Source organism: Dromaius novaehollandiae, chromosome 3, assembly GCF_036370855.1.
Source record: "Dromaius novaehollandiae isolate bDroNov1 chromosome 3, bDroNov1.hap1, whole genome shotgun sequence".
Taxonomy (NCBI): domain Eukaryota; kingdom Metazoa; phylum Chordata; class Aves; order Casuariiformes; family Dromaiidae; genus Dromaius; species Dromaius novaehollandiae.
Window position 1 is genome coordinate 21,024,144 of NC_088100.1, and position 14,201 is coordinate 21,038,344.

At 36.7% G+C, this 14,201-nt stretch overlaps 1 protein-coding gene across 14 annotated transcripts in view; it reads left to right on the top strand.

Annotated features, from left to right (window-relative positions):
* MYT1L (myelin transcription factor 1 like) overlaps nt 1-14,201 on the top strand; it is a 319,538-nt gene that overhangs the window by 232,286 nt on the left and 73,051 nt on the right. For 8 of the 14 annotated variants that reach the window (XM_064508504.1, XM_064508503.1, XM_064508505.1 and 5 more), the window contains exons 7-10: nt 2,970-3,947; nt 8,462-8,596; nt 11,120-11,210; nt 13,471-13,578. In XM_064508504.1, coding sequence (XP_064364574.1) covers nt 2,970-3,947; nt 8,462-8,596; nt 11,120-11,210; nt 13,471-13,578 — 1,312 coding nt within the window. The remainder of the gene's footprint in view (nt 1-2,969; nt 3,948-8,461; nt 8,597-11,119; nt 11,211-13,470; nt 13,579-14,201) is intronic. The other 6 variants (XM_064508506.1, XM_064508510.1, XM_064508511.1 and 3 more) reach the window with 4 other exon arrangements.

The window sequence follows — 14,201 nt, forward strand, 5'->3', positions numbered from 1 at the left end:
TGAAGCTTGATTATATATTTTGTTTTCCTGCCTCTCTCATCCAGGATTCATGCTCCACATTTTCTTCTCCTCCACCACCCTTTTTTCTTCTTCTTTTTAGGACTGAACGGGCAGGACAGCTGAAAAGGATATAACCAAACAAACAGAATAAAAAATGTTATAGTTACAGCTTTCACCCTGTTTCACCTACTCAAAAGGAATTTACATGTCTTCACTCATACAGTACGTGATTCATATTTTGACTTTTCACTGTTGTGGAGGCAAAGCATAACACATTCCTCCCATTGGTGATCATTTACCTGACTCTTATTCATGTAAAAACCCCTTATTTAGAAAACAAACCCCCAAATTGTTCACATTCCAGAAGTTTGCCTAGAGTATTCACTGCATACCTGAACAGTTCTCTGGGTGACCTAAGATAACATATTTCTTCCTATCCTATATTTCAGTATCCTGCTAAACTCAGATTTGGACTCACTTCACCAGTGTTTCTAGATGTCTCATCCTAAACTTGAAGGAACTGGCAATTTTGGAAATGTAGCTCACTGCTTCTCTAACTACTTTGATGTTCCTTTACATTTGACTGCCCATCAGACATAGCTACAAGAAGCGCCCCATAAAAGCAGCAGTTTCTAAGGAATAATATCTTCTTGGCAACAGGTTTTAGACTTAATATTTAAATTAAAGTGGGATTTGTTTGTACATTTCAGTTTAGAAAATGATCATTAGTATATTAAAACATTTGCTATTCAAATAGCACATACTGATTACCCAGTAATCCTGAACTACTTCTATGCAGACATTCAAGATGGAAATTTTTCAAATAGGAAGCTTAACTGACATTCCTTACTTTTACACTGAAAAGCTGATACTCTGATATACTTAATTTTTGAGGGACCGAAGCATAAATATAAATTATGATTGTCTTGAGAACAGGAGGCAACTAAAATAAAACCACCTTTGATGATAAATAGGTAACCCACCATTGACTTTGAATACCTTGTCACTTAAAAATAACATACATCCTTCCCTGTTAATTATCTTCCCACTGTATTCAAGTAGATAATGTATATTACACAATATTTTACCCTTAGAGCATTTTCTTTCCTAGACATAGCCTAGTCATCTATTGGGTCTGCTGCTTAACTACAGCCTACTATCATCCCAGGATCCCTAACCACTGTGTAGGAGGAACACTACCTTTTGGCTGAAATATCAGTTATTGTGCTGTTGAGCTTTGTATTTAAAACTCTGATTTATTATCTTGTCCACTGACCTAAAAAATTATTATTTTTACCACAGATGCTTTCCTGTCATCAAAATGTTAGTGTATGAGCCACCTACTACCTGAAATTTCTTTCTTTACTTTCTTTAACCCAAAACATCAAAGTCACACCTTAGAAAATGCTATGTATTTAGGTGTACTAGTGTTGCTAATACATCAGAGCTGAAAAGATGACATCTCAAGTTGATGGGCTAGCTCTTGAGCAGGTGTTAATTGTCCTAGCTCTGCCGATTTCTTTCAATTTGCACCAGCTGAAAAACTGGCCCAGCATGTCAATCTAATGACAGCTTTAGGAACTTTTTTTTTCAAGTTGTGATGGAACACATTCAAATATTGTTTGAGTAGCTGATTATCAAAATATATCTTATGAGACGTTCATTAGTAAACAATGATGAATGTATATTTATTTTAAGAATGGGCCTAAGAAAGACATAACTTCTGAATGAACAAAAGATACCAGAAAGTGCTCTCTGGATGTTATTCATCTGACCAAATGTGGATATCTTTAAGGTCGGCATCTACTCTGAGCCAGTTTTCCTGGAGTTCCTTTGTTGTCAATGAAGAGAAACAGGCACTCTAGTGAGTGAATAATTTCATCCTGAAGAAGGTGTCGTAACCAGACCAGGTGAACTGTACCCTTAAAGCCTCTGTTTCTGTCACTGACTAGAATGGGAACAAATATAGATGCCTGCCTTGCTCATGTCTAAACTTAGGTGAGATGAATCTCACCCTCAGGGCCTCACATTGGCTGCATTTTATTAAGTTGTCCCTCTATTATTCAACAGTTGCTAAAGCAAAACTAATCAAAACTTGGTAACTCTGTACCATTACATTACACTATGCAGGACGGTAGTGAACGGCCCTGTCGTGTATATATAACTAGATGAATTGGACAAGCATTTTAACTTACAATTATATTGTGAATATAATTGCTTCCATCTCCCTTTCTTTAACAATTCTTTGAAAATTCTTACTTCTCCAGAGTTTGCATAGTTAAACTGATAAATTTTGGGTTTTACCAATGGTTCCACTAACTGAAATGCCATTTTGATCTTGCATATAGTTATTGTTTATCTAGTGTTTTTGGTGTATGAAGTGTTTAAAAAAGTGACAATTTCCTGTTTGGTGTGTATTCTTTCTCTTTTGATGAATATACATTCATCAATAAGAGAATAAATCCAGTAGTACTCACTCCTTTACCATCTGCCATATTTAGAAATACAGGAGTGAGAAAAGTTTGAAACCTAGGCAATCATGTCATATTAGTAATATGATATATAATATACCCCATAGAACTGTAAATAAAGAAGTGAAAGGAGAAACATAAGTACTTAATGTTTTAAATATTATGCTTAAAAAGTATAATATTTTTAGCAATAATAGTGATTAGCATTTTGATTGTCTTTTTCCTATCAGTACTGTGAAAGAAATTCATGTGAATAGCAGATAAACAAAAACAGCGTTAAGGACTATAGAGAAATTCACTTGATAAGAGCAGTTTAAACTTAACTGCACATGGGCCTTAGTGTTATAGAATTGCTGTATGATTAACAATATTTGACATGCACTTTGTTTTCTGTCCATGCGATTGCAACAACAGTTCCAACTGTAGCCACTTTTTTTTCTTTTCTTTTCCTTTTTCTTTCTTTCTTTGTTTCTTTCTTTGTTTCTGTTTTTTATGCAGAAGACCATCAAGTGAATTGTCACAATACTCGAATAATGCAAGACACAGAAAAAGACGATAACAATAATGATGAGTATGATAATTACGATGAACTGGTGGCCAAGTCATTGTTGAATCTTGGCAAAATTGCAGAGGATGCAGCATACAGAGCCAGGACAGAATCAGAAATGAACAGCAATACATCTAATAGTCTGGAAGATGATAGTGACAAAAATGAAAACATTGGTCGGAAAAGTGAGCTGAGTTTAGATTTAGACAGTGATGTTGTTAGGGAAACAGTGGACTCCCTTAAATTATTAGCACAAGGACATGGTGTAGTGCTTTCAGAAAACGTTAATGACAGAAATTATGCAGACAATACTTCACAGCAAGATAATAGGAATATGAACTTTGTAATGCTAGGGAAGCCTATGAACAATGGACTTACAGAAAAAATGGTGGAGGAGAGTGATGAAGAGGTGTGTCTCAGCAGTTTGGAGTGCTTAAGGAACCAGTGTTTTGATCTGGCTAGGAAACTCAGTGAGACAAACCCGCAGGAGAGAAATCAACAGCAAAACATGAACACTCGTCAGCATGTCAGGCAAGAAGATGACTTCCAAGGAAGAACACCAGACCGGAATTACTCTGATATGATGAACCTAATGAGGCTTGAAGAACAGTTGAGCCCCAGATCTAGAACTTTTTCTAGCTGTGCAAAGGAGGATGGTTGTCATGAAAGAGACGATGATACCACCTCTATTACTTCAGATAGGTCTGAAGAAGTGTTTGATATGACAAAAGGTAACTTAACCCTGCTTGAGAAAGCAATTGCTTTGGAAACTGAGAGAGCAAAAGCCATGAGAGAAAAAATGGCAGTGGAAGCTGGAAGGAGGGATAATATGAGATCATTTGAGGAACAGTCTCCAAGACAACTTTCTGGGGATGACAGGAAGCCTAAACCCAGTGACGGCCATGTCAAAAAGCCATATTATGGTAAAGGTAATATTTCTATATACCGTATGTTATGTCATGAGAAAGTGTGAGCTAACATGTCAAGTTTTGCATAGAATTCTGAAGCGATTAATTCCACAAAATGGGAACTTTATTTAAATTGTAGTAGTATGGCATGATTGTAAAATAGCATCATGCTGTGATTATAAAATAAAAGAATTCCTTCTACAGTGTTAGAAATATATACAGTGTTTCAGTCAATATCATTTGGCTAAATTAAAAAATAACTTTTCGGGGAAACAAAACAAGAGATCATGTTGAAAGAGGCAAAGATTTTTCTCAAGTTTTTAGTATTTTTATAGTAATTATAATTAAAAAACAATGGAAAGTTATGTTGCAAACTATATCAGATAGAGGGGTTTTATGCAGCAGTTAGTCAATCAGCTATGAAGTGCATATTTTACAGATTGGATTGGGTAGGTGGCATTGTGATTTATAAAATTATCATCAAACGACAGTTATTGATGAAGCCTCTCCCATCTAAAATGTAGAATTGCCTGATAGAAATTGAACAGTATCAGAATGACCGATAACAGAAGATAGGGGCACTGACTGCACATTAATTATCTTAAGATAGTAAGGTAATGGAAACCATTTGCTATGCAAGGCATGGTGTGGCCTGGGCTGAGATCAATAGCAATTTCTTTCTTATGTGCATTCCACTTCACTGGTTTCATTCCATTGTGGAAACAGTTAAGGTGCTGCCTTGACCATAATTCAATATAAAAGACCAAAAAAAAAGAACAGACTAAAGGTTACCTTTAGAATGCGTTTTAATTTACGGGATTATCCTGGTGATGGTGTGTTGATATTACCACACCCCTCTTCAATGTGTCTGCATCTATGCATTTAGGGCCGTGTTGTATGAAGTGTTCAATACCTCCTGAGATTCATTGAACACCCTTAATTCCCATTGACTTTAGTGGAAGCTGAGGACATGGTATTTCTTGGGAGATGCTATGCAGGGCCTGGATCCTTCTTGTCTTTATTATAACAATATTTGGTTGCATTTCCATAGTTGAGATGGTGGGCGTTTTTCTCCTTTTTTATAAAACCCTGTTTTGAAAGAGTGATACTCTAACATCTGCCTGTGACATTCAGGCAGGCAGACAGCATCTTGGTCCAAGAAACATTTTGATCTTTTTTTACAAGGCTTAAAGAAAAGTAATGGCCAGTCTCTTAGACAAGCATGGAGATTACTGATGTCAGACAGCCTTCTGCAATGTATTTGAGAGAAGTTTTGTTTCTTTTAAACACAAATATATGATCCAGTGAATGCTGTAGTAACTTGGGGTATTTGGGGAAGACAATTTAGTTAGTGTATTACTGCATAGCCATGTGGATGTTGTGCTAAATGTTGTTTGCATATGATATATAGTAGGTATAGTTTCCCTTTGAATATGTATCTAACAAAAACACAGAAAACATGGCAAACCAATATTAATTTTTTAAGAGCTTTGTAACTCTGGTGCTGTCCAGCCTTTCCAGTCTATGTATGCTTAGGAAAACATTCATGCATATAGATCTGCTCGCTCCAAAAAGCGAATACAATTTCTGACAATAGCAAAAATATGGACTTCCTATTTCAGTAAATTTTAGAGCTTCTTTGAACCATCCCACCTCTTAGGAGCTGCAGGCTGAATTGATGATAGGTCCAAACCCCAGCCAGGGATCCAAAGGACAGCCCTAAAGATTGTGGTAGTTTGTACAAAGAAACTTTGTGAAGTGGATCCTTTGGTGCTTTTTTAATAAGGGAGGAAAAAAAACCTGATTCCTTCCTTACTTTAAAAAACAAGTAGGAAACACTATTGCAGTTGTTGAAAGAGGAAGCTTTAAGTAAGGCAGTTGATGATATCATTTGTTTTCAGCTCATATAGAATTTTCCAAATATTCATGAAAAAGATTTTCACAGAGTTGTATGATATGGTTAAGTGGAAACATTTTGGGTGCACAGGTATTCACTGGGAACTACCTCCTCTCTTCTGTCTTCTGGAGTTCTGCTCTCAGAGATTGCTGAAATAACCATTAAGGGACTATGACCCCTTTTTTCCATGCCATTTAAAGCCTTTTAAGCAGGCTTTCTTCTGAAATTTAAGAATTTTAAAACTTTTTGAGTCATCTGATAACCTTCACACAGGCAATATTCCCATTGTGGCAAGGAGTGAGGAAAGGTTACAGAATTAAATAAAACTATGCAATACTTTTCCCCATTAGCAGTAAAGGTTTTACAAATGAGTATCCAGTGTTTCCTGTAAAGCTGTGGAAAGTTTTAGTTGGATGTCTTCCATTAAAAGCAATGGGAAATTGTGCAAGTATAATTTTGTGCAAGTTTTGAAAACATTAAGATTAGTATACAGCATCTTTTCTGACTCATTAGACCATAAAGGCTCTTAAGGAGCTAATATATGCTATAATTTTATAGCATGGAACTGAATACAGAGGAGGATTTGCTTGACACTGTAGGATGTAAGTGTCCAGATCCTCAGCTGCTCTAAATGAGAATACCTCCATTGACTTTAGTGCAGTTATGACAAAATACAGTAGTTAAAGTTTCTCTCGTTGAAAGTCTCCAAAAAGCCGTTATGGTCTGTTAATCATCTACATTTTTTGCAGTCTTTGAATATTGTTATATTTACATAATATATATTTCATTTACATTATTTATTCACTTATCCAATACTTTTACACATCCCAAAGTACTTGACATTAAGAGTTGTTTAGAGTTGTGTATGTATGTAGCTGTGGGCTTGGTGTTCTAGTGGTCTCAGCACAGGCCTCTCTGGTAGGAATGCTAATCCCTCCTCTGACATTTACTCCTTCTGTGGCCTTGGGTTTAACTTTTTAATTTCTTTATTTCAATTTCCTGAGATACAAGATTACAATATTTTCAGGAGTGTTCTGATAACTGTATAGCACTTTGAAGATGGATTTGTATATGTATTTCTTGTTCAAAAGCATGAAACAAAGAACTGTACTCTACAGTCAGCATGCAGGCTAAGTAAAATAAAACTTTCACATTGACAGATTCCATTTGCAAAAGCCAAGTTTTAAATATGGTATTAAAATTTAAGAAGGGAAATAAGATGTGGAAAGTCATTTACAATGAGCTGAAGAATTTCTCTAAAATCAAGATTTTTAGGAAGGACTTGGAATGTAAGAGTATATTGGAGGGAAATCAAGGAAAAATAAGTCTGCAGCTGAATGTGAACTCTGGATTGTATTTCTACATGCTTAAAAAAATGGGTTGTATGTGAAGTTCTGCAAGTACTGACATTTCTACTGATTGTACTGAGTGTTGCATTTGTTGAAGTGGGGATGGAATTTAATGTAAGACTTAATGGAAAATAAATAGAAAAATCTTATTTTCCAAACAAGAAAGCATAAATCCTGAAGCAAAGCAATGAGAAAAGCAACATAAAATACTTAAATGAGGATAGCTCAGATTGGGTATTGAAAGGTGGCTGGACTGAAAAAAAAAAGCAGAAGGACGATGTTGGTTGACTTTGAACCAAAATGGTATTAGAGTAGTTAGAGTATCCTGAATTTTATTCTTTTAATATCAGTGTAAAAATTGCTAATAGTTTCCAAAATCTGACAACTGTTGTTAAGATGATGTGACGTAACTTGTATCATGTGCTGGGCTGGAAGTCTAGGGATGTTATTTTACAAATGTTCTGCTGCAGGAAACAAGCTGATGAAGTATATGAGCAAGTTCTAGTTCAGGATTAATTTCACGAACAGTTTCACTACTTTCTTGGCAGAAAACTTTAGTTTGTTGAAAAAATGTCTATTTAGACTTTCTAGACAGGAGATCCAACATTCTAAAAGATCATTAACCTTTTAAGCCTGTGAATATTCAAGTATTGTATATGTATGTCTGTAATGGCCTCAAATTTACACAGCAAGTGATACCTTCAGTAATTCTGATTACAGTGTTTACCCCACCCTAATTTTTTGAAGAGAAAAGAATATATACATAATTTCTACTACTTCATAAGGAGTTTAAAGAAAACAGAGTCATCTGCTCAGAGAGCCTTGGAAAAGGGATTTATTTGTGCTGACTCGCTAAATCATTATGCTAAAGAGCTGGGTTTGCTACTCTCAGGACATTGAACTTCTGTGGCAGCACATTTGCAGACTTTAATACATCGGGCAAATAAGAATGAAAAGAAGGGAATCTCCAGCTAAACATTTTCCAAATGACCTTACACACTTGAGCTGATGCTTGCCAGCAGAAAATTGATTGACAGTGGTATGGCTTTGCTATAAAAAGGTCATTTTCCAATCACTATGAATGGATATTACTGTGATTATAGGATCCTGCAGTCTGAAAAGAAGATAACAGGATAAAAGTGACAAAACTGTGTTAAGAAGTAGAAGGGTTTTTTTTCTTCTAGTTTTCGTAAGAACATTTACCAAAAAATAATTGACATCGTTAAATGAACCTTCTTACAGAAATGTGGAAAGCATCATTCACTTGACACATTTGTTGTAAATTATAGATCCCTCAAGAACAGAAAAGAAAGAGAGCAAATGTCCTACCCCTGGGTGTGATGGAACGGGCCATGTAACGGGGCTTTACCCCCATCACCGCAGTTTGTCAGGATGCCCACACAAAGATAGGGTCCCTCCAGAAAGTAAGTCCACATTGTTTCATGGAAACCGGGGATAAAACTACAAAGATTTTTCTAGCATGCTTTTTAAACCTTTTATTTAAAAAAATTAATTTCATTTTTCAGTATGGTATGTCTCAACTTAGTCAACTGTTCTGTGTTATAGTTTTTCCTTTATTCCATCATTTCCATTCTCTACTAACTTTTACACTAAAAAGAACAACTTTTAAAGCTGTATTCTTTGATTTTAAGGATGCTAGATTATTTTTAAGGAGATGTATTCAGTCAACAAAGAAAAAAATTTCCAGAAAATGTGCACTGCTTTTACTTCTGCATGCTGATGTCACATCGGCTGTCCCTGTTGTCTTGTACAAGAATAGTTGTACTTGAAAAACTTGCACCCTCTTTCTGGTGTTGTTGTTGTGTCTTAAACATAACTTAAACTAAACTAATTTCTATTATTAAAAATAACAATTTGGCTGTTTACTTAGTTGAGCAATATTTTGAGCAATATTCCCCTGTCACTTACATGAGTAAGTCACTTACTTCCTATGATGTCAGTGGATTCCCTGCAAGGGACGTTCACCTGTATGAACACAAAGCAAGTTCATCCGAAAGCAGGAGGCTTCATTTCTGGAAGTCACTCCCTTGGCTGGTAGAAATTGGCATAGTCCTGTGGAAGCTAATTGCGCTATGCTGATTTACACCAGGTAAGCATCTAGCTAAGATCCAGTTCTCTTTCACACTGGCTTAAAAATGGAGTTATTCCATTGAAGCTTATGGGCCTAAATCTACACTGTCCTTCACTGACCTAACTTCAATGGATTTACAGCAGCGTAAATGAAAGTTAAAGACAGTCAAGGCTGCAATGATCCTCAGTTTCCAAAGGAAAGGTAGATTCTAAAGAAAAGGAAAGTAGAAGTCAATTAGCACGCCAGGAATGGCAGATGTAAAAAGTGTCCTCTTTCACAGCAGAGTGGCTTCTTCCGGAAGTAACATAACGAGGAAGTACTTTAGGAAACTTTCCTATGTCTTGGTTTATTTCTGAATACAGTAGAACAAATAGATTCATTTCTCTGCTTTGCAAGACCCAGTAATTTTCTGAAGCACAAATATTTATTCAGTTGCTCAAAGTTCTCTCATTTTTATAAATGGTAAATAAAAAGCTCTTTAGAAGACTTTGTAAATCAAAGAAGAATATAGCTTTAAACTGTTTGCATGCTCTTGTACCTACTAAAATGAAAAAGGTGAGCTCATCTTTTATTTTTTTCCTGTGATGTTGGCCGTGTGAAGCATGTTTCAAGAACAGCTTTGAATAGTAGGAATTCGAGAGTAAAGCTTTTGCATCTCTACACGTTTTAGTACACTGATGATGAGGTGATGATGATGGTTGTCTTCTAATCAGTATCTGTGGTTAAATTCTCAAGTCTTTGCACAGCTTTTATTCAGTTCTTTACTCAGTCAAGGAATTCACTGATTTTACTAGTTTTATTGAGTGAGAACTAAATACAGGCTTCCAGACTAGTTCTTGTATGAGAAAACCAAAACTTTGCAAGGGCTGGATGGCCTCTTTCTGTAGAGTGATGCAGTGCCATCCAGCTCTGAGGCATGGATTCAGATATGTCTCGCATCATACAAAAGAAATTATTTCAGTCTAATTTATGTTTAGCATTACCAAAAATCTCTCAGTAATTTGGCCCCCAATAGCATGGGCTTTATGATTTGAGTGGCTTTGGGAGTAAATTTTCCATCCAGCTTGCAGTGGCTGCTGATGCAAATCAGTTTACTTGCTTAAGCTTGTAGCACTTCTTTCTTTCTTATGTAGTCTTTTTTTCCCACCATCCCTCAACTTTTTAAGTGCTTACTTTTAGTTTTCACTCTTAAAAAAAAATCTGTCACATTTTTCACATCTGTAGAGGATAGAGATAAGAAAAGGACCAATTTTGCTCATCATATAGATATGAATGGTTTATCTATACAGATGTGGGCAGAACTGGGCCCTAGTTCAACTGGGCTGGCTTATAGTTAGTGTTAAATTCTGTTAAGGGTTGTGCTGAGGTGTATTTCAAATAATTCAGTGTTCTGCCAGTATAACTTGGGAGTTCATTTTTATCCTTCAAGTTTGATACTGTATATAAAACTATGTATTATGAATGCATACCTTTCCTGAAGGAATTTTTCTAGTCCATAATTTTGTATCGGATTGTTCTTAGCTCACATTTTACTATTGAGCTGATCACTGCTCAGTGTTTTTGTACGAAGATGATGTTGGAAGTCTTCTGCTTCACTGTTACACCAGACACACGTTTGTTCATAGGTTTTGTAGCCTTCATAACTTTCGTACCTGTTACCCTGTGTTAATGAGCATAGGGTCACAATACTTCCTTCCCTCATCAGGCTTTATTGGCCATCTGTGTCACGTGTGTTTTGAGGAATGCTGGTTGTTAATGAATCGTGCTTTGTTTTAAAATGGTTTCATATATACTGGGACTTGATTTTTTTTCTTGTTTTCATACTCTGCTGTTTTCTCTTACTCTCCTTGTCAAGTTCTTGCCATGCATGAAAATGTTCTTAAGTGTCCTACACCAGGCTGCACAGGCCGGGGCCACGTAAATAGCAACAGGAATTCCCACCGAAGGTAAGGATGCCATCGCCGGACTCCAGTCTAGAGGGAACAGTGCTTCCGAACTGCAGCCCTCCTAGCAGTCCATTGGTAGGGGGGGAGTGTGAGTGCGTGTTTTGTTGTTTTGTTTTTAAGATTGGCAGATGGTGCTTTGTGTGCTGTATTCATTTTAAAGGGTAACATTTCTTCGTGTATTTTATGAGGAGGACAAATGCACATTTGCTTCAGTATGGACGAATTGATCCACAGAAGGCATTTTAAGCATCCTTTTAGCTTTCTGGGTGGATTTTTCCTTTTGTTTTGGTATTAGCCAGACTCCTTATGGGTATGTCACAGGGAACAGGAAAAGTCTGCCAACATCATCAAGACTAGGGAGAGTTCTTGTTCTGACACTTCACCCTCTTCCAAGATTATTTCATAGTGCATGAAAAATTCCACTCTATTCATAAAAATGATTTTGTAGAGATGAAAAACAGCATTTTAAGTGCACAGACATTATAGGATTTAACTTTTCTTCTACCCACAGTCTCAACCCAAAAGTCCTTATTCAGATAAAATTAAATGAGAATTTTGCCTGATTTAAGAAACATTATGAAAATGTTTCATTAAATTAAGAAATGAGACAACAGAAATGTCCCATGTTCTGGTCAAACAAGAGAAATTTTGGGAAAACTGCAACTTTTTGATAGGTTCCTAGGATTCGTTCTATAGATTCTTATAGAAGGGATATAATTGTCTATTAAATTCTGTCAAACAAAAAAAAAATTATTGAAATATTGTTATGAGTTTTACTATGTTATGATTTTCCCATAGAAGAACAAGGTCTTGTCTTACTGCTTTAAAAAAAATCTAGGAAATCTGGGTAGAGGACCAAAGTAACTATGCAAGGTTCCTATTGTCAAGCTCCTTTTTTACTGTTATTCGTAGTGTGAAGGCTTAAGAGACTACGCAGGTACTGGATGTACAGTCTTATCAAGCTCTGGATTGCTGCAGCCCTCATGTTAACTGCATGTCTCCCAGCACACTCTTGTGGGCATCGATCCCGTTATAATAAGCTCTGGCACCCCTTTCTTCTCTGTGGTGATGCTGCCAGTAGATTCAGCAAAAATCTCTGAGAAGGCTCTGTGGGAATTACTGCTGCTTGAAGCAGCATTCACTTGTGGTTGAATATCTAACAGCATATTTGAGGTGTCTGAAGAAGAGTGTGTCAGTGGAGCGCAGCTGCCCCTGGCATTGCCGCAAAGCTGCACAGAGCCCCCTCACCCCTCCGCAGGCCTAGGACAGGGGGGTTTCTGTGGGCACCCAGGGAGGGCAGTCTGCAGTCAGTGCTTACCTCTTTCTGCAGCTTTTGGGGCATTTTGCTCTGCTTCACTTTTTTGTTCTCTCTCTTTTTTTTTCTATAGAGAGGGGAACATCTGGGAATGCACTGATTTGCCTTTCATTTTAATTTCTTTTCCTGTGGAGAACACAGAGAGCTGCGGTCACATAAGCACGCAATAGACTATGACAAGGAAAGGACCCCCTCCATTGTCAGGTCACAGGTTTTTACAGCTTCACTAAGAGCACCATCTGCTGGCACCAATATATTTATTTTCCACTGTTCTAAATCTTTTCCAGAAGAATCAGACTTATTATTGTCACTTCAGTAATAGTTCAGCATTTGCAAATTTAATTGAATTACAACTCAAGTTTAGAAGTTCTTTCATGTTACACCATCTACCCTTAGAACATACTTTGGTGGTTGAAATTCATGAACAAACACTGAGTATAACATATTTGAGATGTAGATTTAGAGACCCAAGGCCAAATTTTGCACTCGTTTGTATGCCTTCAAAAAAGATTGGATTAATGGAGCTGAGTGAGGTATGAAGCAGCACAAGATTTGGCTTATATGGTGTTGTCATTGAATCATCTTTAGCAGCCATTTCAGTGGCAACATTTGTGGATGCATAAAAGGTCACATGCCTGCTGACAGAGCTGCACAGTAGATTCCAGTTTATATTCTCCTGTCCTACTGATATGTTCACTGGCTGACATCCGTGACGCATGTACGGTCAGAGAAGAACAGCAGATGTAAGATCTACTATGCAACTTTGCAAGCAGAAGAAAGGAATTCTATGCTAGAGAAAATATATATGACCAAGAAGCTTTTGGAAACTCTTTTCCTTCAGATTCTTCCTGATGCTGGCTAAGGAGGAGAAGGAGTAATTGGATCAGTGCTATAATGTGAAACTGCGCAGGACAAGACAATTAAATTTCCTTTCTGTAATTGCAGCCTCTCTGGATGTCCTATTGCTGCAGCAGAGAAACTGGCTAAAGCTCAAGAGAAGCATCAGAACTGTGATGTGTCAAAATCAAACCAGGCGTCAGATCGGGTTTTAAGGTATTAGAAATCACTATAATACTTATTATTATGCAGAATTCATCACACATTCACCTAATCTGAGAATTTATATACATTGTATATACATATATATCTCCTTTAAAGAACAGTTAGAATTAGGGCTTCTGGATCCAATTCTCTCAGTGTTTATTTCCCACTCAATTTACATGGGGGAGGGTTGGTAATTATTTTGGCAAATACATGTAAAGCTGAAAAGCTCATTTTTGTCTTAGGCATTGTTTGGTGTAAAGATGACTGCTGGAGTGCAAAGTCTAAGAACAATGTGAAAAAAGTTGGTATCTTTTGGGAATAAACTAATATTTACCGGTAAGTCTTGGTTTTTTCAGCAGGCTTTTACTAGTAAATATCAGTTTAAATTAAACCAGAAGCCCTATTTGCATTACAAAACTGGCAGTACACTTTTGACAGGACACTTTGAAAAATGCCAGGTATACCTTAGATTCCAAAATAAGGTCAGGGTTAGTTCTTTGTCTCTGTTCCCCCACTCACTGCCAGGTAGGATGGAAAGAGAGAAAAGTTGTCCTAAATTTTTTATATGGAAGGACCTGGAACCAATCTGGCATAAGTATACCCCTTTTCTCCAACCATGTAGGATTCTGTAT